This window comes from Phoca vitulina, unplaced genomic scaffold (genome assembly GCF_004348235.1).
Source record: "Phoca vitulina isolate PV1807 unplaced genomic scaffold, GSC_HSeal_1.0 scaffold59, whole genome shotgun sequence".
Lineage (NCBI taxonomy): Eukaryota > Metazoa > Chordata > Mammalia > Carnivora > Phocidae > Phoca > Phoca vitulina.
The window spans coordinates 9,717,839-9,741,916 of record NW_022589762.1 but is presented as its reverse complement, the minus strand read 5'-3'; the positions used below and the strand labels follow the sequence as shown (position 1 = coordinate 9,741,916).

At 36.8% G+C, this 24,078-nt stretch overlaps 1 protein-coding gene across 1 annotated transcript; it reads left to right on the top strand.

Annotated features, from left to right (window-relative positions):
* The first annotated feature begins 15,041 nt into the window (after window positions 1-15,041).
* Window positions 15,042-23,332, top strand: LOC116623602 (early activation antigen CD69-like). Its single transcript, XM_032390888.1, has 5 exons — window positions 15,042-15,170; window positions 19,234-19,356; window positions 20,269-20,468; window positions 20,832-20,935; window positions 22,203-23,332. Exons 1-5 carry the CDS (start codon window positions 15,107-15,109, stop codon window positions 22,309-22,311), a joined length of 600 nt encoding a protein of 199 aa, XP_032246779.1. The 5' UTR covers window positions 15,042-15,106; the 3' UTR covers window positions 22,312-23,332.
* The last annotated feature ends 746 nt before the right edge of the window (window positions 23,333-24,078 follow it).

Sequence of the window (24,078 nt, the reverse complement as noted above, 5' to 3'; positions counted from 1 at the left end):
AAAGAACAACCAAAAAGATTCATATGGTAGGGGTGCCTGGGTGGCTCAGTCATTAAGCAACTACCTTTGGCTCAGGTCATGACCCCAGGGGCCTGGGGTCGAGCCCCGCATCAGGCTCCCTGCTCAGCAGAAGACCTGCTACTCCCTCTCCCACTCCCCCTGCTTGTGTTCCCTCTCTCGCTGTCACTCTCTCTGTCAAATAAATAAATAAAATCTTAAAAAAAATTCATATGGTAATGGATATGTTCTGTATCTTAACTGCATTGGTGTCAATATCCTGGTTGTGATATTGTATTATAGTTTTCCAAAAAGTTGTCATTGGGATGAATTAATTAAAGCTTACAACTGCATTTGAATCTAAAATTATCTTAAAATTAAAAAAAAAAGCTAATTAAAAATGTTTGATTCTTCAATTTTTATCTATTTTTTATATGTATTTATTTATTCTCACTGTGTTACTACATCATACCTCACTTCTGATTTCACAGGAAAGCTTTCTCAATTATTTATCCTTAAGTACTATATATTTATAAACACCCTTTTATAATCTACAAATTAAGGAAGTTCATATAATTCTTAGTATGTTACAGGCATCAATCATGAATTTATGGTTAAATTTATCAAATACTTTATTTTACGTTTTTTGAGTTAGTTTTTTTCCTTTTAATTTGTTAATGTGGTAATTTTGCTTGATTATCTTTTGAATGAAAAAACAGCATTTTTTTCCTGGAATAAAACCAATATTGTTGATCAAGATGGCGGAGGAGTAGGAGACCTGGATTTCATCTGGTCCCAGGAATTCAGCTAGATAGGGATCAAACCATTCTGAATACCTACAAACTCAACAGGAGATCGAAGAAAAGAATAGCAACAACTCTCTGAACAGAAAAGTGACCACTTTCTGGAAGGTAGGATGTGTGGAGAAGTGAATCCAAGATGATATTTGGGAGGATAGACAGCGGGGGAGGGGGCCTCCGATGGCCGCTTCTGGCGAGTGATAGAGCTGTGGAGCACAAAATTGGAACTTTTAGAAGTCTGCTCCGCTGAGGGACGTCGCTCCAGTGGCTAAGCGGGGGGTGGAAGCTTTCTGGGACAGTTTGGTCTCAGGACCCTCAGGGTCACAGAAAGACCGGGGGTGCCTGAGTGCGGCAGAGCTCCCAGGTATCGGAGCAGGGAAGCCGGCCACAGAGACGGAGCCGAGGCGCAGGCTCTCAGCTCGCGGTTGCCATAAACCGTGATCCGTGGCACAGTCGGGCCACTGCTCTTCCAGCAGGGACCCAACAAGTGGCAGATCTACTGCTCTTACAGCAGGGACCCAACAAGCGGCAGACTCCCCTTCCTCCCCCGGGAGGAGCGGTGAGCACGGAGTGTGGCTAGAGACCAGGGAGATGGGAGTGATTGACTGCTTTTCTCTGGGGGCTCACTGAGGAGCGGGGCCCCAACTTCTCGGCTCCTCCGGGAGATTGGGAGGCTGCCATTTTCACTCTCATCCTCCAAACCTGTACGGAAAGTTTGCAGGGAACAAAAGCTCCCGAGAGCAAACCCAAGCAGATTACTTAGCCCACACCCGGCAAGGGCGGGGCAATTCCGCTTCCGGCAAAGACATTTGGGAACCACAGCAACAGGCCCCTCCCAAAGAAGATCAGCAAGAACAGCCAGCCAAGAGCAAGTTTACGGATCTATGAGAATGGCAGAACTCCAGCGCTAGGGGAATACTGCACATAGAATTCATGGCTTTTTTACTATGATTCTTTGGACTTTCAAAGTTAATTTTTTTTTAACTGTCTTTTTTTTTTTAATTTTTCTTTTTCCCTTTTTCAACCAACACCGTATCAATCCCTTTTTTAAAAAAATCTTTTTTATTTTTCATTTTTAGAGTCATATTCTATCCCTTCATAGTAGTTACCCTTATTTTTGGTATATATATGTAAGTTGTTCTCTCTTTAAAATTTTGGGATACAGTTTCTTCTAACAGATCAAAATATACCCTAATACTCTAGTGTATGGCTTTGTTCGAGTCTCCTGCCTGATCACATTCTCTCCCCTTTTTTTTTTTAAATCCTCTTCTTTCTTTTTTCAACCAACTTCTTATCTTATCAATTCCTTTTATAAAAGCTTTTATAATTTTCATCTTTACAGTCATATTCCATCCCTTCATCATATTAACCCTTATTTTTATACATATGTAAGTTTTTCTTTCTTTAAAATTTTGGGAGACACTTTCTTCTAACAGACCAAAATACGTCCAAAATCTAGTGTGTGGCACTGATCTATGCACCAGCCTGATCATATTTGATCATATTCTGTTTTTTTGGTTTGGTTTTGTTTTTGTTTATTTGTCTTTATCTTTTTCTTTTTCTTTTTTCTTTCTTTCCCTTTCTTTTCCCCTGGTTTCAGATCTTTTCTGCTTTGTTTAGTGTATATTTTCTGGGGACATTGTTACCCTGTAAGCATTTTGTTCTTTCATTCATTTATTCTCCTCTGGACAAAATGACAGATGGAAAAAATCACCTCAACAAAAAGAACAAGAGGCAGTACCGACTGCCAGGGACCTAATCAATACGGACATTAGTAAGATGTCAGAACTAGAGTTCAGAATGATGATTTTAAAGACACTAGCTGGGCTTGAAAAAAACACGGAAGTCATTAGAGAAACCCTTTCTGGAGAAATAAAAGAACTAAAATCTAACCAAGTCGAAATCAAAAAGGCTATTAATGAGGTGCAATCAAAAATGGAAGCTCTAACTGCTAGGATAAATGATGCAGAAGAGAGAATTATGGAAAATAAAGAAGCTGAGAAAAAAAGAGATAAACAACTACTGGATCACGAGGGCAGAATTCGAGAGATAAGTGATACCATAAGATGAAACAATATTAGAATAATTGGGATCCCAGAAGAAAAAGAAAGAGAGAGAGGGGCAGAAGGTATATTGGAGGAAATTATAGCAGAGAACTTCCCTAATTTGGGGAAGGAAACAGGTATCAAAATCCAGGAGGCACAGAGAACACCCCTCAAAATCAATGAAAATAGTTCAACACCCCGATATCTAATAATAAAACTTATGAGTCTCAGAGACAAAGAGAAAATCCTGAAAGCAGCTCGGGAGAAGAGATCTGTAACCTACAATGGTAGAAACATTAGACTGGCAACAGACCTATCCACAGAGACCTGGCAGGCCAGAAAGGATTGGCATGATATATTCAGAGCACTAAATGAGAAAAATATGCAGCCAAGAATACTATATCCAGCTAGGTTGTCAGTGAAAATAGAAGGAGAGATCAAAAGCTTCCATGACAAACAAAAACTAAAGGAATTTGCAAATATGAAACCAGCCGTACAAGAAATATTGAAAGGGGTCCTCTAAGCAAAGAGAGAGCCTAAAAGTAACATAGACCAGAAAGGAACACAGACAATATACGGTAACAGTCACCTTACAGGCAATACAATGGCACTAAATTCATATCTTTCAATAGTTACCCTGAATGTAAATGGGCTAAATGCCCCAATCAAAAGGCACAAGCTATCAGATTGGATAAAAAAACAAGACCCATCAATATGCTGCCTGCAAGAGATTCATTTTAGACCCAAAGACACCCCCAGATTGAAAGTGAGGGGGTGGAAAACCATTTACCATGCTAATGGACACCAAAAGAAAGCTGGGGTGACAATCCTTATATCAGACAAATTAGATTTTAAACCAAAGACTGTAATGGGATGAGGAAGGACACTATATCCTACTTAAAGGTCTATCCAACAAGAGGATGTAACAATTGTAAATATCTAGGCCCCTAACATGGGAGCAGCCACTTATATAAGCCAATTAATAACAAAAGCAAAGAAACACATTGACAACAATACAATAATAGTGGGGGACTTTATCACCCCCCTCACTGAAATGGACAGATCATCTAAGCAAAAGAGCAACAAGGAAATAAAGACTTTAAATGACATATTGGACCAAATGGACTTCACAGATCTATTCAGAACATTCCATCCCAAAGCAACTGAATACACATTCTTCTCTAGTGCCCATGGAACATTCTCCAAAATAGATCACATCCTAGGTCACAAATCAGGTCTCAACCTGTACTAAAAGATTGGGGTCATTGCCTGCATATTTTCAGACCACAGTGCTTTGAAACTGGAACTCAATCACAAGAGGAAAGTCAGAAAGAACTCAAATACATGGAGGTTAAAGAGCATCCTCCTAAGGAATGAATGGGTCAACCAGGAAATTAAAGAGGAATTAAAAAAATTCATGGAAACCAATGAAAATGAAAACACAACCATTCAAAATCTTTGGGATGCAGCAAAGGCAGTCCTAAGAGGAAAGTATATAGCAATACAAACCTTTCTCAAGAAATAAGAAAGGTCTCCAATACACAACTTAACCCTACACCTAAAGGAGGTGGAGAAAGAACAGCAAATAAAGCCTAAACCCAGCAGGAGAAGAGAAATAATAAAGATCAGAGCAGAAATCAATGAAATAGAAACCAAAAGAACAGTAGAACAGATCAACAAAACTAGGAGCCGGTTCTTTGAAAGAATTAATAAGATTGATAAACCCCTGGCCAGACTTATCAAAAAGAAAAAGACCCAAATAAATAAAATCATGAATGAAAGAGGAGAGATCACAACCAACACCAAAGAAATACAAACAATTATAAGAACATATTATGAGCAACCCTATGCCAGCAAATTAGATAACCTGGAAGAAATGGATGCATTCCTAGAGATGTATCAACTACCAAAACTGAACCAGGAAGAAATAGAAAACCTGAACAGACCTGTAACCACTAAGGAAATTGAAGCAGTAATCAAAAATCTCCCAAAAACAAGAGTCCAGGGCCAGATGGCTTCCCAGGGGAATTCTATCAAACATTTCAAGAAGATTTAATACCTATTCTTCTGAAACTGTTCCAAAAAATAGAAATGGAAGGAAAACTTCCAAACTCGTTTTATGAGGCCACCATTACCCTGATCCCCACACCAGACAAAGACCCCATCAAAAAGGAGAATTACAGACCAATATCCTTGATGAACATGGATGCAAAAATTCTCACCAAAATTCTAGCGAATAGGATCCAACAGTACGTTAAAAGGATTATTCCCCAGGACCAAGTCAGATTTATCCCTGGGCTGCAATGTTGGTTCAACATCCACAAATCAATCAATGTGATACAATACATTAATCAAAGAAAGAACAAGATCCATATGATCCTCTCAATAGATGCAGAAAAAGCATTTGACCAAGTACAGCATCCTTTCTTGATCAAAACTGTTCAGAGTATAGGCATAGAGGGTACATACCTCAATATCATAAAATCCATCTATGAAAAACCTACAGTGAATATCATTCTCAAACGGGGAAAAACTGAGAGCCTTCCCCCTAAGGTCAGGAACGCGGCAGGAACTATCACCACTGCCATTCAACAGAAGTCCTATCCACTGCAATCACACAACAAAAAGAAAGAAAATGCATCCAAATCGGCAAAGAAGAAGTCAAACTCTCACTGTTTGCAGATGATATGATACTTTATGTGGAAAACCCAAAAGACTCCGCCCCAAAACTGCTAGAACTCATACAGGAATTCAGTAAGTGACAGGATATAAAATCAATGCACAGAAATCAGTGGCATTCCTATACACCAACAAGAAGACAGAAGAAAGAGAAATTAAGGAGTTGATCCCATTTACAATGGCACTCAAAACCATAAGATACCTAGGAATAAATCTAACCAAAGAGGCAAAGAATCTGTACTCAGGAAACTATAACATACTCATGAAAGAAATTGAGGAAGGCACAAAGAAATGGAAAAACATTCCATGCTCATGGATTAGAAGAACAAATATTGTGAAGATGTCAATGCTACCTAGAGCAATCTACACATTCAATGCAATCCCCATCAAAATACCATCCACTTTTTTCAAAGAAATGGAACAAATAATCCTAAAATTTGTATGGAACCAGAAAAGACCCCAAATAGCCAGAGGAATGTTGAAAAAGAAAAGTAAAGCTGGCAGCATCACAATTCCGGACTTCAAGTTCTATTACAAAGCTGTCCTCATCAAGACAGTATGGTACTGGCACAAAAACAGACACATAGATCAATGGAACAGAATAGAGAGCCCAGAAATGGACCCTCAACTCTATGGTCAGCTAATCTTCGACAAAGCAGGAAAGAATGTCCAATGGAAAAAAGACAGTCTCTTCAACAAATGGTGTTGGGAAAATTGGACAGCCACATGCAGAAGAATCAAACTGGACCATTTCCTTACACCACACACAAAAATAGACTCAAAATGGTTGAAAGACCTAAATGTGAGACAGAAGTCCATCAAAATCCTAAAGGAGAACATAGGCAGCAACCTCTTTGCCCTCAGCCGCAGCAACTTCTTCCTAAAAACATCACCAAAGGCAAGGGAAGCAAGGGCAAAAATGAACTATTGGGACTTCATCAAGATAAAAAGCTTTTGCACAGTGAAAGAAACAGTCAACAAACCAAAAGACAACCGACAGAATGGGAGAAGATATTTGCAAATGACATATCAGATAAAGGGCTAGTATCCAAAATCAATAAAAAACTTCTTAAACTCAACACCCAAAGAATAAGAAATGGGCAGAAGATATTTTTCCAAAGAAGACATCCAAATGGCCAACAGACACATGAAAAGGTGCTCACCACCACTCGGCATCAGGGAAATCCAAATCAAAACCTCAATGAGATATCACCTCACACTATTCAGAATGGCTAAAATTAACAAGTCAGGAAACGACCAGTGTTGGTGGCGATGCAGGAAAAGGGGAACCCTCCTACACTGTGGGTGGGAATGCAAGCTGGTGCAGACACTCTGGAAAACAGTATGGAGGTTCCTCAAAAAGTTGAAAATAGAGCTACCATATGACCCAGCAATTGCACTACTGGTTATTTAGCCCAAAGATACAAATGTAGGGATCCGAAGGGTTACATGCTTATAGCAGCAATGTCCACAATAGCCAAAATGTGGAAAGAGCCAAGATGTCCATCAACAGATGAATGGATAAAGAAGATGTGGTATATATATACAATGGAATATTATGCAGCCATCAAAAGGAATGAAATCTTGCCATTTGCAATGACATGGATGGAACTGGAGGGTATTAATCTGAGCGAAATAAGTCAATCAGAGAAAGACATGTATCATATGACCTCACTGATATGAGGAATTCTTAATCTCAGGAAACAAACTGAGCGTTGCTGGAGTGGGGGGCGTGGGAGGCATGGGGTGGCTGGGTGATAGACATTGGGGAGGGTATGTGCTATGGTGAGCACTGTGAACTGTGTAAGACTGATGAATCACAGACCTGTACCTCTGAAACAAATAATACATTATATGTTAAAAAAAAAAAAAGAAGGAAGAAGATAGCAGGAGGGGAAGAATGAAGAGGGGGAATCGGAGGGGGAGACAAACCACGAGAGACTATGGACTCTGAAAAACCAACTGAGGTTTCCAGAGGGGAGGGGGTGGGGGGATGGGTTAACCTGGTGATGGGTATTAAGGAGGACACATTCTGCATGGAGCACTGGGTATTATATGCAAATAATGAATCATGGAACACTACATGAAAAACTAATGATGTAATGTATGGTGATTAACATAACATAATAATTAAAAAAACCAATATTGTTGTGGTATATTGTTTTATATATTGCTGAGTTCAATTTTCTAAACTTATTTTTAAAAATTATTCATTCATCTTCATGAATAAGACTGGCTGGTCTGGTTTTGATTACAGTGTTTTACTGACCAGATCTTTTTATCTTCTTTGAAAGAATTTGTAATTTCTTATTTCTTCCTTATATGTTTGATAAATTGGAACATAAAATTATCTGGGTATGGAGTTTTTGTTGGTTTGTTCTCATGTTTTAGTTCTTTCCCAAAAGGATATATTTAGTTATGGATTCAATTTATCTAATATTTATAAAACTATGCTATGTTTTAAACATTTCTTCTTGTTTCAATTTTGGAAAAGGTGTTTGTCTGGGATGTGTCTATTTTACTTACATGTCAAGTATGCTAGCCTAAAATTATTCATAATACACTATTATGATTTTTCATGTCTGCCTTGAACTCTCCTACTTTTGGCAAATTCCTTTTAGGGGTCTCCATTTTCCTTTCCTAACATCTTGCCTCAGTAAAGACCAATCCAATCCATCAGAAATATTTTCGTGCATTAGGGGTGTCTGGGTGGCTCAGTCACTTAAGCTACCAACTCTTGCTTTTGGCTCTGGTCATGATCTCATGGGTCATGAGTTTGATTCCCAAATAGGGCTCCGGCGGAATCTGCCTGAAGAGTCTCTCCCTCCACCCCTCCTCCACTCATGTATACTCTCTCTAAAATAAATAAATCTTTAAAGAAATATTTTAATGCATTTAAACTTCACATTGATTAGGCAAAAGAATGGTAACAATTCCCGAAAGTTTTCTACCTGCAGGTTTTTCTCTCAGTATATAAGTAAGTGCAAAGAGATCTACAGGAGTTGTGATAAGCAGTTCTGTTCAAATTCATTGTGCATCTACCAAGATTCAAATACAAATGGATATATTTTATTTATTTTATTTTTTTAAAATGTGGTTTCTTATGTTCTAAAGATTTATTTATTTATTGAGAGAGTGTGAGCACAAGTAGGGGGAGGGACAGAGGGAAAGAATCCCCAGCACACACCCCACTGAGGAGCGTCTGGGGGCTTGATTTCAGGAAGACAAGATCACAACCTGAGCCAAAATCAAGAATCCACCACTCAACTGTGACTGAGCCATCCAGGTGTCCCCAAATGGACACATTTTAATCACTTAGTGGCTCAGGCCCAGGCCTGCCTCAAATTTCTATGTTACATTTGCTATTTCCACACTATTGTCTTTGAGAATATTCCGCCAAAATGTTCTCTACGTGTAAGAAGCCTGGGACTAATTTCTGTAAAGTACTAAGATATGGTTATGAGAGTTCTTTTACATCTTTTACTTTCAAAAATAGTCAAATTTTTCAGAGTCCAAGTTTACGTATATGTGAACTCTGTATTTAACCTTCACTGTTTCAAGTCAGGGAGAAGAAATAAAACAGTTCATACTTTCCAAACCAACTCATTTCTGGTTTTTAGTAGATAGTCCACCGAAGAGGAAAATTAGAAAGTTCAAAGAGTAAATTCAGAGAGCAGAGAAGATTGGAAAGTGTTTAGAACTGGAAATTCCCCCACTTACTCATGGTTACCTGTATTGACCCTTTACAGTAAGCAATTAGAAAGCACACGCACACCTGTGATTTAAAAATAAATTTTACCAATTTGAATATGTAATATATATTATATTTGAGACAAAACATTAAAAACTGAAGTTTTGATTTCCAAGATTAAAAGCCATTCAGAAACCTAATTCACCCATTGAAAGAAAAAAGAAGTTTCAGGAAAAAAAATTATGAACACTTTGTCTCCGGAAACTGTCTTAGGTCGGAAGTTTGCGGTCCCTGTGAACATGAGCTACTAAAAGCATCCTGCTGAGCTGCTGTCTGATAAGGATTGTATATCCTGTCTTCTCCGCATCACTTTGCATCTAGCTCATATTACTTCATTTCCTTTCTGCGACCTTGCCCCGGATTCTTCATATATGGTCAAGAGCTGCACTGACTTCTGGTGTCCTTAGTGGCTTCTTCCAAATTTGTCCAGACACTAATTTCTCTAAGCCTCAGTTTTCTCAAATGAACTATGAAATGTTAATGATAATCTCTGCCCTGTGGATGTCCTTCAATTTTTTGATATGTTATGTATGAAATAAGACATACACCATCTCTGAAAGAATTGAAAGCTACATATATATATATAGTTATAGTTATAGTTGTTATAGTTATGTGTATTTTACAAGGAGATTGAAAAAAAGTTTAGTTGCACTAGTTTTGTTTCTTTAGTTTTCTTCATGTGTTTCTTTGCTTCAGAGAATTGAATCCATCAGGGCTGACCACAAAGGAAGCTTGCTTCCATATTTAGATGAATAAGGGGCAACTGAAAAACCTGACCCCAAAATCTCTCCCACACCGCATCCTGACACTCTACACTTTGCTTTGTCCTATTTACTCTAATTCCACATGTAGAGACACCTTTCTTTGATTTAACAGTACTGATTAGTAATATGAGCGTATAATTTATTGTATATAGTAAGACACTCTGGCAAGTGAAATGACATCAGGACAAGTGTCAACCAGAACTGTGCTGGGAAAACCCTATTCATTGTTCTTCCACTGCTTTACATGAATCTCAACTGATTGCTTTCTCAAATCTATGGGAGATTTCTTACACTTAAAAAGAATAAGGAAGCAGAGGAGGATTCATGGAAAAATATTAATTTTAATTTTAAGTTCAGGTTATTGTAAAGGACTTGAATAGCAGGAGGTGCAGTGAATACCTAGAAGGCCTGCTGATGACACGTGTTCTCAGGAATTGGGCTGGTTTTTATGTTTGTGGAGGCTGCCTACTCCCATCTATACAAGTATTGATTTCAACAGAATACTTTGGCTCCTACCATAAAAACAGAGAAAAATGATTTCAGAAAAGAGTAACAGATTTTGATCAATGTTATAATGTTTACAGATTTATTTACTTTTTTAAAGATTTATTTATTTGAGAGAGAGAGAGAGTGAGAGAGAGAGAGAGCATGAGTGGGAGGGACAGAGGGAGACAGAGACTCTCAAGTGGACTCCAGACTGAGCACACAGCCCCACACGGGGCTTGATCTCAAAACCCTGAGATCATGACCTGAGCCAAAACCAAGAGTTGGACGCTTAACTGACTGCACCACCCAGACACCTCCAGATATTTATTTTCTTAAAATAAGAGCTCATTATCATTTTTCTGTGCCCAATGGTCTGCATATATAATATATATTACATATTCAAAGTATATAATAGACGTCACATATATATGCATGTGTTTATAAATACAAATATATATAAATATATACATATAATATCCATTCCCAAGAAGACTTGAGCACACAGGCCAGTGTCTTAGTGTCATGGGCACTCTCAGAGGTGGACCTAAGAAATAGAGGCCTCCCCTGTCTGTATCGTAGACAGACAAGAGCCACATTACATCATAGCAGCAAGAATGCTGTGGCTTCTCAGTTTTATATCCTACATCAAATGCAAATCTTTCCCTTTTTATGACTTATGTCAAACTGATTCCTTTATACATCATTAAATGCCTAATATATACCAAACACCATAGTAGAACACTAATTTTCTAGTATAATTTTTTCTTCACAAAACTTTATAAGTTGGATGCTAATATTTTTAATTTACAGATAACAAAGCCAAAGCTCAGTGGATCCGCACAGTTAACAAACACTTGAGCTGATATTCACATACATTCTGTCATGTATCTACCCAATAAATATTTATTGAACTCCTTCTATGTTCTTGGCGTTTATTATATGCTAGAGATTCATTGTTGAATAAGTTGGCCATGCCCCTGCTCTTAAAGATGTTACTTTCTAGTAAGGCAAATAATAATAATAATGATAATTTTTTTGAGAGAGAGAAAGAGTGCGTGAACAGGGAGGGACAGAGGCAGAAGGAGAGAATCTTAAACAGGCTCCCCACTGAGCACAGAGCCAGATGTGGGGTTTGATCTCACAACCCTGAGACCATGACCTGAGCCAAAATCAAGAGTCAGATGCTTAACCTTAACCAACTGAGCCACCCAGATGCTCCAATAATGATAATTTTTAAAACTATATAGATATGCAGATATCTAGTGAGCTACAAAATTTCAGATGAGGATATATTTAATAAGAGAGTGAGGTAATAAATTGTGGCCAATGGGAGGTAATTTATACAGGGGATTAGGGAAGGTCTTACCGAGAGGGTGACGTGAGGTAACATAAATAAGAAGAAAGTGTCAGCCATGGAAAATCTGAAAGCAGAGAGAACAAGAGCAAGAACACCCTCCATAAAATTAAAATAAGTTTAATTTTTCAAGGAACAGAAAGAAAATCAGCATAGCAGACTTACAGGGAATAAGAAGGAAAATTGTGGGAAATGATTATTTGTCTGTAAAGTCTATACTTTTTAAATAATGTTAATTAGCCTAACTGTTCTGGAATATATAATTTCAAAAATAGTCGGTGTCCAACTAAGAAAGTTATGTTTTTCACATGAATATGGGAGTCATCAGAGGGGAAAAGTCACATTAGTAAGTGGTTAAACCGGACCACGATTTCTAGGATAGTTCAATGAGCTATTGAAAACTGCTTGGCATATGGAAAACACACACGGCAAGGATTATCAGTGTGCGTAAAGATATTTTCTTTCTCTCTCTTTATACCCCATAGACTTAGAAGAGTTCAAATACTGTTGCAGATTTAAAACTACTATATTATCCTGTTACTGGACCCCCAGGACCGTTCTTGAGTCTTAATGTCATAGAAATGAACACTGAACTCAAGAGAAAGAAAGCCAGGCAGAGTTTATGAGCGCTGGATTGTATACAAGGGAATCAACAAGAAAGAGGAATGTTGCTCCCCAAAGGGGTAGTGTGCAAGGCTTATAAAGGCACTCTTCCAAAGGGCGAGGGGCTGGGAGTGAGGAAGCGTCCTTCAGTCCCACGGTCATTATCTTTGGTCGTTACTTTTCAGTGGACATGAGACAATTACAGGATGCCTTTCTCCATGGTCGACATTCTTCTAGGGCTCCTGGAACGTATAAATACTTGTACAGCAGACTTTAAATTGTGACTTCTAATTTTGCCCAGACGACCATTAATCCCTAACAGCTGTTATCTCTCATTTGTTTGCTTTCCCAGGAGGTATTTGTCTCTAAGAGTATGGAAACTTTTAACCTCAGACTTTTGCCTCAGACCTGTGGCCTTACAGGAATTAAGTCCCTCTTGCTTTTCCTATACTCTCTCAATCCCATGCATTCTTCACATTATAGGGTATGTAATTAGTATCAGAATGTGGACATTAACTCAGATCTCCCAAGTTTAGAAAAATAAACAGACGATCTGATCTAAGTTGCTTTCACCCAAAGAAATTAGCAAAAGCATCAGCTGTTTCCCTTAAGTACCCAACTTGACCCTTCCATCACTCATCCACAATATTCAAGTGTGCACTTGCTATCCAGTGGCAATCTACAAGCCCACACACCTCCTCGAATAACACGCTGTAGTTTAAAACTTTTTTATGTTTTTTATACATATTCTTTCATTAGTTCATATTTATTTATTCATGCATTCAACAAGTATGTACTGTATTACTGCCTACATACCAGTTTCCAGTTACTATGTCAGGTGTTAGAGGCACAGAAGGGGCAAGCCAGAAAAAGTTCTTGCCCCCAAGCAGCTTACAGTCTAGTAAGGAAAGTAGACAATAAACAATGGTATGATATCAGATATCACCAAGTGATATAAAGAAAGGTAAAGGTATATGGTGGCATAGAGCATGAGATTCTTTTTACATAGAGAAGGTAAGTGAAGACCTTCCTGGGCAGATCACAGTTGAATAGTGAATAAAATGAGTTGAAGGGAGACCAAGACTTGCAAGGAGGTGGAAGAAGAACCTTTTAGAGAAAATACAAAGATTCTGTAGTGGGGGTATGCTTGACATTTTTGTGGTATAACAGAGGTTACAGCTGGAGAAGACAGTGACTAATTGGGAAAATGGCCGGAGAGGTAGCCAGGGGTCAGATCATGGACCTTCTCAGCTATAAGAAGGTCTTTGGATTTTATGGTAATTTTGAAAAGAAGCCTTTGAGGGTAGAGGGGGGGGATGAACACCTCACTAAAGTGATATGACTTAATTGTAAAACAACCCTTCTTGCTGTTATATGGAAAGCATAGTAGGAAATTGACTGAAAAAGTGGAGTGGAAGCAGACAGCCCTTAAGACCAACATGCACCTCTTCGTGTCTTAGGTTAACAAATAAATACGTTGGCCCAACAAAGCTGTGGTAGATGATAATTCTGAACCTACCTAGGCATAATACTTCCACAAATGTTTTATTCTGAAAACACATAGTCTTTAAAGAGGTGATATTAATGATAAAAATTATGGCAGAAAGATTGGTAACCAGAGTGGTATTTTGATCCCCTCCTTAAATCACCATACACAGACATTCTGCCTTCCTAGCTCACTGGGATGGTATTGATACCATGGTAATATGTTTTTTATAATAATCATACTCCAAATGTCTGACACCTCAGAGATACAGGAAAATAATCTAAAATAGGGGAAATTTAGAGAAGAATAAGATATTAGGAGAAATTAGGGCAATCTATACGAAAGTAAAATATGACCAAAAAATTAACAAGAGATAAATGAAAGAGATAATTTAAGATAAACAATTTTAGAACATAGAAAGGAAGTTCCAGACCACAAGGTTTCTATTTCCTTAAAACAAGTACGTACTAAATGATACCTTAAAAGAACTAGTCCCCAGGAAAGAAGTGAATGATACCCTTCCGACAGCCAGTTTATAGCTTCCTAAGTAAAATTCTTCCAGAGTGGAGAGAGATCCATAAGGACAGAGATCTTAAAATTCTTATTTAACAATAAACTCTCTAACCCCAAACAGTGTCAGGTTCAAAGTGCATGCTCAATAAATATTAGTTGTTAATTAAATAAATGAATGAGGTTCTAAGGGAAATATTACTCTCCAAATTATTTCCACCTCAAAGTTAGGAATCCTTAACTTTTCATTCTTTACTTAAATATGCTGTCTCCTAAGTTATTTGTGTTTTTCACAAATTTAAAGAAAGATGTCTCAGATTCTGGGAAAATCCCGCTTGTCTCTTCATGCTACACCTACAGTTGTGAGAAAGCACATTTCAGACAACAGGGAAAACCCGCAGCTCACCACAATAACACATTGTAAATTGTCTGGGCTGCTGGAGCATAAATTAAAGAGAACTGATGAAGTTGAGTGGTTAGGAGGCAAGAGGAAGGGGGTGGAGACAATACAACCGAATATAAACGCTGCGATACCTCACAGACTCAGAGACTGAACAAGAGCTTTGGCAAAGACTTTTGCTATAGATTGGCTTGACCTGGGATTAACCAGCAAATCTTGACTAGAACAAAGATGAATTCTGAACATTGTTCCATAACAGAGAACAGCTCCTTGCATCCAGAGGGTGGACAACAAAGTAAGTCAGACCTTTGTTATATACTGGTAACAAAACTCATCTTTCTCTCACACACATCTACCTATCATCTCTCTCTTTCTCTCTCTCTCACACACACACATCTATCTATCATCTTTCTATCTATCATGTATCTTCTATCTCTCTATCCTCTGATATTAGCAGTATTTTAAAAAATGAGCCTTTGTCTTAGAAACACTTGATTACATTTTACTTCAGTCCAGGTAAAGGAGAAAATGAGAACAAGTAAATATTTCTCTATCCATGAGAAGACAGGATACCTGAGACTTGAGAGGAAACCACAAAGGTGGATTTCTGAAGATCATTAGAGATCTGTTTTTTGTTTCAGTTTATATGATATCAATTCTTCAGATTTAATTAGAAAACTCCCTGCACTGGCCCAGTGCATTCACCACCGTTTTTCCGTATCCATCTGTGCATGCTTCGGGATGCATTGCCTCTCTTTATAGCAATTCTGTTTTCCCCATAACGAATTACATTCTTTATTGTCTTCACCTGTGTCTTTGTATGCTTTCTGTTTGCTTCAGCTTGTGTTCTCATGACAGCATCCTCCAGTTGCTGGGAATGAAGGTTTCCAATCTTTGAAAGAATAGCTGTATCTGAACATATCTGAACATTTACCAGGCCTGGAGGTAATTTCTTAGGAGAATGTCATGAAAAATTCTTGAAAATATGAACTTCTACTTCTGTACTCTTCATGGAACTCTTCATTTCATCATTCTGATTCCCCCTTTCAATCACAGGCTTCAAATTCTACATGAATCATACATGGTTCTTCCATTCTTTTGTTTTTCATCAAAATACATCAATATATGGTCATCTTAGCTATTTACCTTTTCCTCTCTTCTATTTATCTATTCTGTCCACAGACCTATTCTATTTCCTATTACTAGGATGCTCCCATTGGTTTTTCCTATAATGTGTTTCTGTGAGGTTTTCTTGAATTTTTCCATATATCCCTCTTCCTCTCTAATTAATGAGGTGCTCCAAAACACTAGCATGTGGGAGGGACAATTTACTTATAAACAAAGTTATCCAGTAATAAAGGGGTGTGTTATGAACAGCAGAGCTGAACAATCTGGAGGAAGGGATTGTTTTCTGAGTGTGTGTCTATTAGACTGGTTTATGTTAAAAAGGTATCAGTCACTTCTGATAAACCCATCTTTCACCTAAGAACACAAAATCAAGTGTAGATAGCAAGTGCATGCCACACAGATTTCTGGTGGCTAGGTAACCATACCTTTATGGCCCAGTTGAGCTGCTGAAAAGAAGAAATGTATATAATAATAAAACTACTCAATAAGTAGAGAGCATAGTTGAAAGAAGAAGGACCTAATTCAGGAATCCTCAGCTTTTTCTGAGTTCATCCAATTTTCTGTTGAATGTTTAGTTTATGCTGCCTTTGTGGTTGCTTTATTAGTATGAACAATCCTTGGGCATCACCTTTGGATGTCTCAGTATATAATTGTGGATTTATTTTCAGTTTCTTCATTAATGAACAAGGCCCATAATCAGAGCGGAAGTATGCTGTTGGGGGAGTGTTTTGTCACCTAGGTGATAAATCAAACTGTGAGTAACAATAGCCCTCACCAATGGAAAACAAATGTACAGTCTGAGAATTATCTCCACAGTTTGCCCACTGGATAAGCCAATAGACTGAGCTAGGCTCTGAGTCCATGAGCTATCTGGACGAGTTAGTGTTTGCTAAGGAACCAGAACTGTTGCTTCATTGAGTCTAAGAGGCAAGATTGACTCTCACATGGGAAGAAGTGAAACTAGACAGAGAGCTCTGAACTTACCACCCTACCTAGCAAAGGCTGCTTCCGGTGATCTACTGGTGAAAAAAAAAGAAGACTTGCTTTGAGAAGCTGTGAGAAATAGAACTAGATAGGAGCTCAGTAAAGGCTTCTCTTGCAAAATCTGAGTGCAGACCTCCGCTGGGAAAAACAATCCCCAGCAGCAAAAGCTGATGTTGGCAACCAGTAAACAATGAAAGAAAGCACATGTCTTTGCTCAGTTTGACTTTAGAGAAATGTTTCAAGGAATAGAAATACAAAAATTTCAAGATATGTTCTCTGTTAACATCCTTTTAATTATGAAAGTCATACACATTGAAAAACAAGATATGTTTGCATTTGAGGCTATTTTGCATGGTAAACTCTAATATCATGCAAGTGGCCATTTTACATTTCAGGTTTTGAGAACATAATAGGGAAATACAGATTTCTTGTGAAGCCAGATTTTTAAAACCTCGAGAGCTCATCCTAGCAAAAATCAAATTCAAACTCTGGACACAAAATCCCCTTCTCTTCTTCCTCAATTATTTATTTATATTCTAAGATAAATATTCTTCTAGTTTTTTTTTAAACTAAGAATCCTCATTCACATCATATTCATATTCCACAAAAATATTTCTTACTGGTGAAATCAAATTTTTACTTTGTTTCAGCACTATATGGAAGGTAAATGAAATAATCAACTTCCACCTAACATTTGTTAATATTGTTGTATTTCTTCTATTATTTTAACTTCTCTTGAAAAATTCAAATATTTGACTCTTCATCCACATATCATTTTTAATTGAGGTATAATTTACATACAATGGATGCACAAATCGTAAGTATGCAGTTTAATGAATTATAAAAAAAAACTCCAATCAACATTTGAAATTTTTTATCACCCTAGAAAGTTCCCCTGTGTTTCTTTCTGGTCGAATTACTTTTCCTACACACATAAAAGCAATCACTTTTCTGATTTCTATCACCATAGTTTAGTTCAACTATTCTTTTTATTTTTAAGTACAGTTAACGTGTATTATTACGTTATTTTCTGGTGTACAGCATAGTAATGCTACATCCCTTTATGTTATGCTATGCTCACCATAAATGTAGCTACCATCTGTCACCATACAACGCTACTACAGTATCATTGACCATAATCCTTACGCTGTGCATTTCATCCCCATGACTTATTCATTCCATAACTGGAAGCCTGTATCTTCCACCCCCCTTCACCCATCTTACCTATTCCCTCATCCTCCTCCCCTCTGGCAACTATCATTTTGTTTTCTGTATTTATAAGTCTGATTCTGTTTATTGTTTGTTCCTTCATTTGTTTTGTTTTTAAATTCCACATGTGAGTGAAATCATATGGTATTTGTCTTTCTCAGTCTGACTTATTTCACTTATAGTTCAGCAATTCTCGAATGTCATATAAATGGAAATATACAATATATAGTTATAACTGCATTTTCTTTACTCAACATTTTTTTGAGATTCATGCATTTTGTTGCATTTGTCAGTTTTTTTAATTGCTGAATAGTATTCAGATATACTATAATTTGTTCATCCATATTCTTATTAATGGATATGTGGGTTATTTCTAAGACGTGGCTCTTAAGAATAAAGCTGCTATGAACATTCTTGTTTTGTACAAGTTAAATTGCTGGATCATAGGGTGGGTGTATATTTAATTGTATAAAAAAAGAGTTTTCCAAATTATTTTTCCATTTTACTCTCCCATGAGTAATATATGAAAATTTCAGTTGCTTCACATCTGTACCAACTTCACCAAAAAGTACCATCAGTCTTTTTTTTAAATTTTCAGTCATGCTAGTTGTAGCTCTTTATATATATCAGTTCAGTATTTTTTATTCATTATCCACATCTACTGCATTTATGTCATCTCTCTTAAACAGTAACTACAGAGAGGTAAAGGGATTGTGCTTAGGATGTCTCTTTTGTATATCTTCTAGGATAATCAGAGATTTAATAAATGTTCTTGTGATTCAAACAGTAAAATTATGATATAGTTAGAATTTTTGTAGCTACTAAGTGCATAGACTGGGGAGATATTTTATGATTTCATTATTATCCCTGAATTGTTTCACTATCCTAATTCACTCGAAATTTGGGGGAAATTAGCTTATAAATTTCATATAACAAGATAAGGAAGAATTAAAATGTAAATGCCTCAGGAGAATATCGAATGTCCCTTTCTTACTTCTATAGTCTGCCTAAATTCACCATCAACTTTCTCTCTTCAGGTAACGCCGCCAGCCCTCATTTTGCAACACAGCATGAAGGGTCCCTTCAAGTTCCTATCCCATGTGCTGTTGTGAATGTGGTCCTCATCACTGTTTTAATCATAGCTCTCATCGCTATATCAGGTGGGTCTGTACTTCATGAATTCATTGAGTCTCTGCTGTTAGCATTCATGTCCAGCTGAAATCAACAGGGATCACTTGGTCTAATTAATGAGAAATTCTGATTAATTTAGAATTATCCCAATTATTATATATGGTTGATTTCTTAAAGAATACTAAATATAATTCCATATTCCTTAGATGATCAGTACAGTGCTTTCTGAGTTTTCTAGAGCTTCTTTACAGGTATTAAAAGTGTCTATGTTTTATAAATTATTGTGGGAGAAAATTACATTTGAGCATATTTTAAAATCTGAAATGAAAGGGACTGATTTAGATTCTAAATAAATAGACATTTAGTTAGAAAAAAAATGTGGGCTTCACATTCACTGTTGATAGAAAAAAATAGTATCTAAGCCATAGATTAATGAGGAATTGATCAGTCTTTTGTCTTTTATCTCCAAGGGCACAGAATGGTGGTTATGGATGATTTGTGTGATACCAACTGTGATATGGTATTCAAAACATATAGCAATACCAAGACACATTTGTGTCTTTACAAACATGAAATTTTACAACTTTATGAAACATCCTCAGTCAGAGATCTTTCCGTATTCTGAATTACTTCCCTGTAAATGTTTCCGTCCTTCATCTCCCAATACCCTATTATATTGACTGCATTGTAATTTATAATGCCCTGTCCCCTTTCTAGTCCGAAGACTACTTGCAAGATTTTTCTATTTTCCTACCCCTTTCTGAGATTATGGCTCGAAAGACACCCTCTTATTTCTTATACCCTGACAATAATGATTAGGCACAACAGGAGATTATATAAGGTTGTCACCTAGCACTGCTCAGCACCTCCTGAACTGATTTTGCATCCTGTGGGTATTTACTTTCTTTTGTTACTAAAACAAACCACTTTCCTGTTCACAGTGGGCCAATACAATTGTCCAGGCCAATATATGTCCCCATTGCCATCAAATAGCCATGTTTCTTCATGCTCCGATGATTGGATTGGATACCAGAAGAAATGCTACTTTATTTCCACTGAAAAGAGGGGCTGGATGCCGGCCCAAAACTTTTGCTATGAACGGGGTGCTACTCTTGCATTCATTGATTCTGAAAAGGACATGGTAAGATAGTATTCAAAAACAATTTCATAAAATATTGCTGTTTTTTAATATAGATAATCTGTGATTTCTTTCTGTCTCCTGCTAAGTGAAGACATTGTGCCTATCTCCCTTGTGGGAAAATTTAGTCACAGAAAGCCCTTTGATCAGTCTGAGGTCCCAATCAGGGTTCAGTTTAATCTTGTAAATTTGCTTTGATTACTTAATGTCAAAGGCCAAAAATACAAATGAGCTTGTCCTAAATAGAGTTAATAAGTGATCAGCTTAGATATCATGCCTTGAATTGCAGCTTCTGAAAAATAGGATTAATTATGTACTTACCCAGAGGGGTTGTTTAACACACACCTCCTTTGTGCTTTCTTCAAGAGTTTTTTAAAACAATATGTGGGTATAACTAATCATTGGATTGGGCTGAAAACTGAAGATGGTCAGACATGGAAATGGTCAGATGGCAAAGAATTTAACAACTGGTAAGTTGCAAGATGTCTCTTTATCCTCCCCAGAATGGCAGCTCAGGGAAGCCATTTTCCTTTCAAAGCACTGTTGTATATGATGGTTGTGCCCTTTATGAGCAGAGGTTTATCAATCTGTTTTGTATGCTTATACTCTTTCACATTCTTTAAAGAAGGGTTTTAATATTGCCATTTTTTCTTTCTATCTACTTGGAAGTCATACAATAAATGCTTCTAGTAATTTTATCTCAGCAAATTTTAGTGTGAGTGATAGACTCAGACATATTCCAGAAATAATTACGATGATGCAAAAAGAAAAATCCAACATTGCCAATCTCATATATATATTTTCCTGATAAGCTGACTTTTTAGAAAATAATTCCCTTTTACTCTTTCCCAGTTGTCATCCCCACAAGGATAAAGCACAATATTTCTAAAAGCAAATTAGAGCCTTCTACGAACCTGACAGAAAACTTGCCCCAGAATGGAAGATGTTGACTTTATTACCTGTAATTGATGTACATTTTGAAGTTTGAAGGACATTTTATATAGTTAGTATTAATCTTTGCCATCTGAAAACTCAGAACTGAATAAATTTCTAGCCTTCTAAATAGTTTTTTTAAAGATTTATTTATTTATTTATTTGACAGAGAGAGACACAGTGAGAGAGGGAACACAAGCAGGGGGAGCACGAGGGGGAAGCAGGCTTCCCACGGAGCAGGGAGCCCGATGCGGGGCTCAATCCCAGGACTCTGGGATCATGACCTGAGCCGAAGGCAGACGCCGACTGAGCCACCCAGGCACCCTAGCCTTCTAAACAGTTTTATGATAATTACTGATATGGAAAATAAATTTAAATTTCTAGAAAAGGCATTTTTAATATGTGTCCTATGGTACTTTACACGCAGATTGGCTTCAGGGACCACCCACCCTCTTAAATTGTATGCCTGATTGTTGAATGTGTATACTTTCTGGGAATTATTTCTCCAGGAGTTTAACTGAGAAACAACCAAGAGTCACTCCTCTGGTGGCATGCCAACCAGATAAATGGAACACTTTGCTCTTACCCTTTTATCTTCCTTCCACAGACCCTTTCTTGCAATTCTTGTCTACTGTCTCTACAAATTGGTTTATGGTCACTTGACCAGATGACTTGCTTCATGAACTCCTATCAAGCAAAAAAAAAAAAAAAAAATCTGACGCTACCCTCGCAAAGTTCATTTTCATGTAACTGAATGGAAATAATGAACTCAAAATCATTCTAAGTTTCTTTATTGTTTGACAGGTTCAGCCTCCCAGGATCTGAGAACTGTGCATTTTTGAATAGTACAGGGGTCAGCAGCACAGCATGTGGAAAGAATTTATATTCGATATGTAGCAAACCCGCTAAATAATGAGGAAACATATTTGCTTTTAGACTATTATAACATGGAACTCAAGGAAATTTGTGTTGATCGATGCTGCTCTACGGTCAGAAATTTTCCACAAAGACTTTCTGAAAAAACTTTGTCTTATTTTGGAAACTTTCTTCCAAACAAGACTATGGGAAGAAAGGAAGAGAAATTCCAGGAATATCTGCATTGTGGAACACTCTTGCCATGAGCGGAAAAAGTCACAGGTTGACTGATCGTTACATCCAAGAATGAGAAGAATGACTTTAAACCTTATGGATGCACTTTATATTTTTTAGAATTAAAAATAATAAAATAACTAGGCTTAGAGTTATTATTTATTGTTGAATGACTACCAAAACTGAGTGTGCTTCATGTATTTGCACTATTTGAAAACGGTAGGTGGTGGTATTAAAAACTGAATGTAAACAAGAAATTTTAACTGGTAGCACAGACATTTAGTCTAAATGCATTTTTTTTTAAATCAGAGAACATGTATAAGTGGACAAATGCTTATGAAACTAAGCTTTGTAATATTTCTCTCTTTTTAGAGAAGTTTGCCAGGTTACTTTGTCATTTTCCCACCAAAAGAGTGGGATGATCATGTATTTATATTGTTGTTGTTGTTTTTACTTCTTCTGTGTAATTCATCTTTTTCAATGTTACATAATTCACTGTCTTAAGAATCTTACATGTAGCATTTTACAGAGATATGGACAAAAACAAATATGAGGAATATTTGTGAAACAGATGAAGTATTGGAAAATGTGCAATATGTGATGTGGCAAATTCTTATCAGGAAAACTTCTGTATTGTCAAACTTGGAATAATAATAGTCTTATCTGACTATAAATGTGTACCTTTCCTAATCAATTCTATCATGTGCAATGCTTCTTAGGAAGTATTTTCTGAGTGCAATAGTGTTTCTTTGTCTGTCTTTTGTATTCAGTGCCATTATAAGCTGATTTTATGTATGTTAAAATAAAAGCAGAATCAACCATAAAAAAAATAAAATAAAATAAAAGTAGAATCGACAAAATGGTTTCTAAGAAGTGTTCATTTCTTGAAATACACTAAAAATTATATGTCATACTAGAAATCAGAAAACAGAATACTATAACATTTTAAAACTTATCTATAGTAAAAACTTAGCTTTATAAATTTGTACTTTTTGAATTGCTTTCATATATATTTCCAAAAGAGCTATATTTATTTTTCTGTACAGCAGATGCTCAGTAAATATTCTAATTGACTTGGGAGGAATATATGTCATTTAAGGTTTTTTTGACTCTATTTTCTTCCTTTCTGTTATTATTCATTCACCCTCATACTGAAGAGGCATAGGAAATTAGGAGACCCCTAGAGTCATCTTGGGAGGACCTGTTGTTTATAGCTCATCTTCTCTCCAATAAAAGGATAACTGGTCCTCACAACTGATGCTCTGAAAGCATCTTGTTCAATTCTGAAGTGCTAGGTATATTTTAGTTATTTACACAAATTAATCCATGAAGTAGAAACAAGGCACTACGTTAATCTCTATGAGATACTTCAGTCAGGAAAAGTTCTGTTACCTTCAAAATTGTTTTGTGAATGTATTTCATAATATTCTTCTCTGAAACGTCTCTGAGTGCTATTGTGATATCTCTAAACTGTTATCATGAGTATAGCATATTGAAAAGAAATGTGAATTCCAGACATTGCTTAGTGATAAAAAATATAGAGGTTCCTTCATCTCCATGTCCTTCAGTTCTCACAGCTATAAAAGGAAAC

Excerpts from the sequence above, each read along its gene's own strand:
- LOC116623602 (XM_032390888.1), top strand. The coding sequence starts at position 15,107 with ATGAATTCTGAACATTGTTCCATAACAGAGAACAGCTCCTTGCATCCA. Across the intron at positions 15,171-19,233 it reads TCCAGAGGGTGGACAACAAA|GTAACGCCGCCAGCCCTCAT; the intron begins GTAAGTCAGACC and ends TTCTCTCTTCAG. Across the intron at positions 20,469-20,831 it reads TTGATTCTGAAAAGGACATG|AGTTTTTTAAAACAATATGT; the intron begins GTAAGATAGTAT and ends GCTTTCTTCAAG.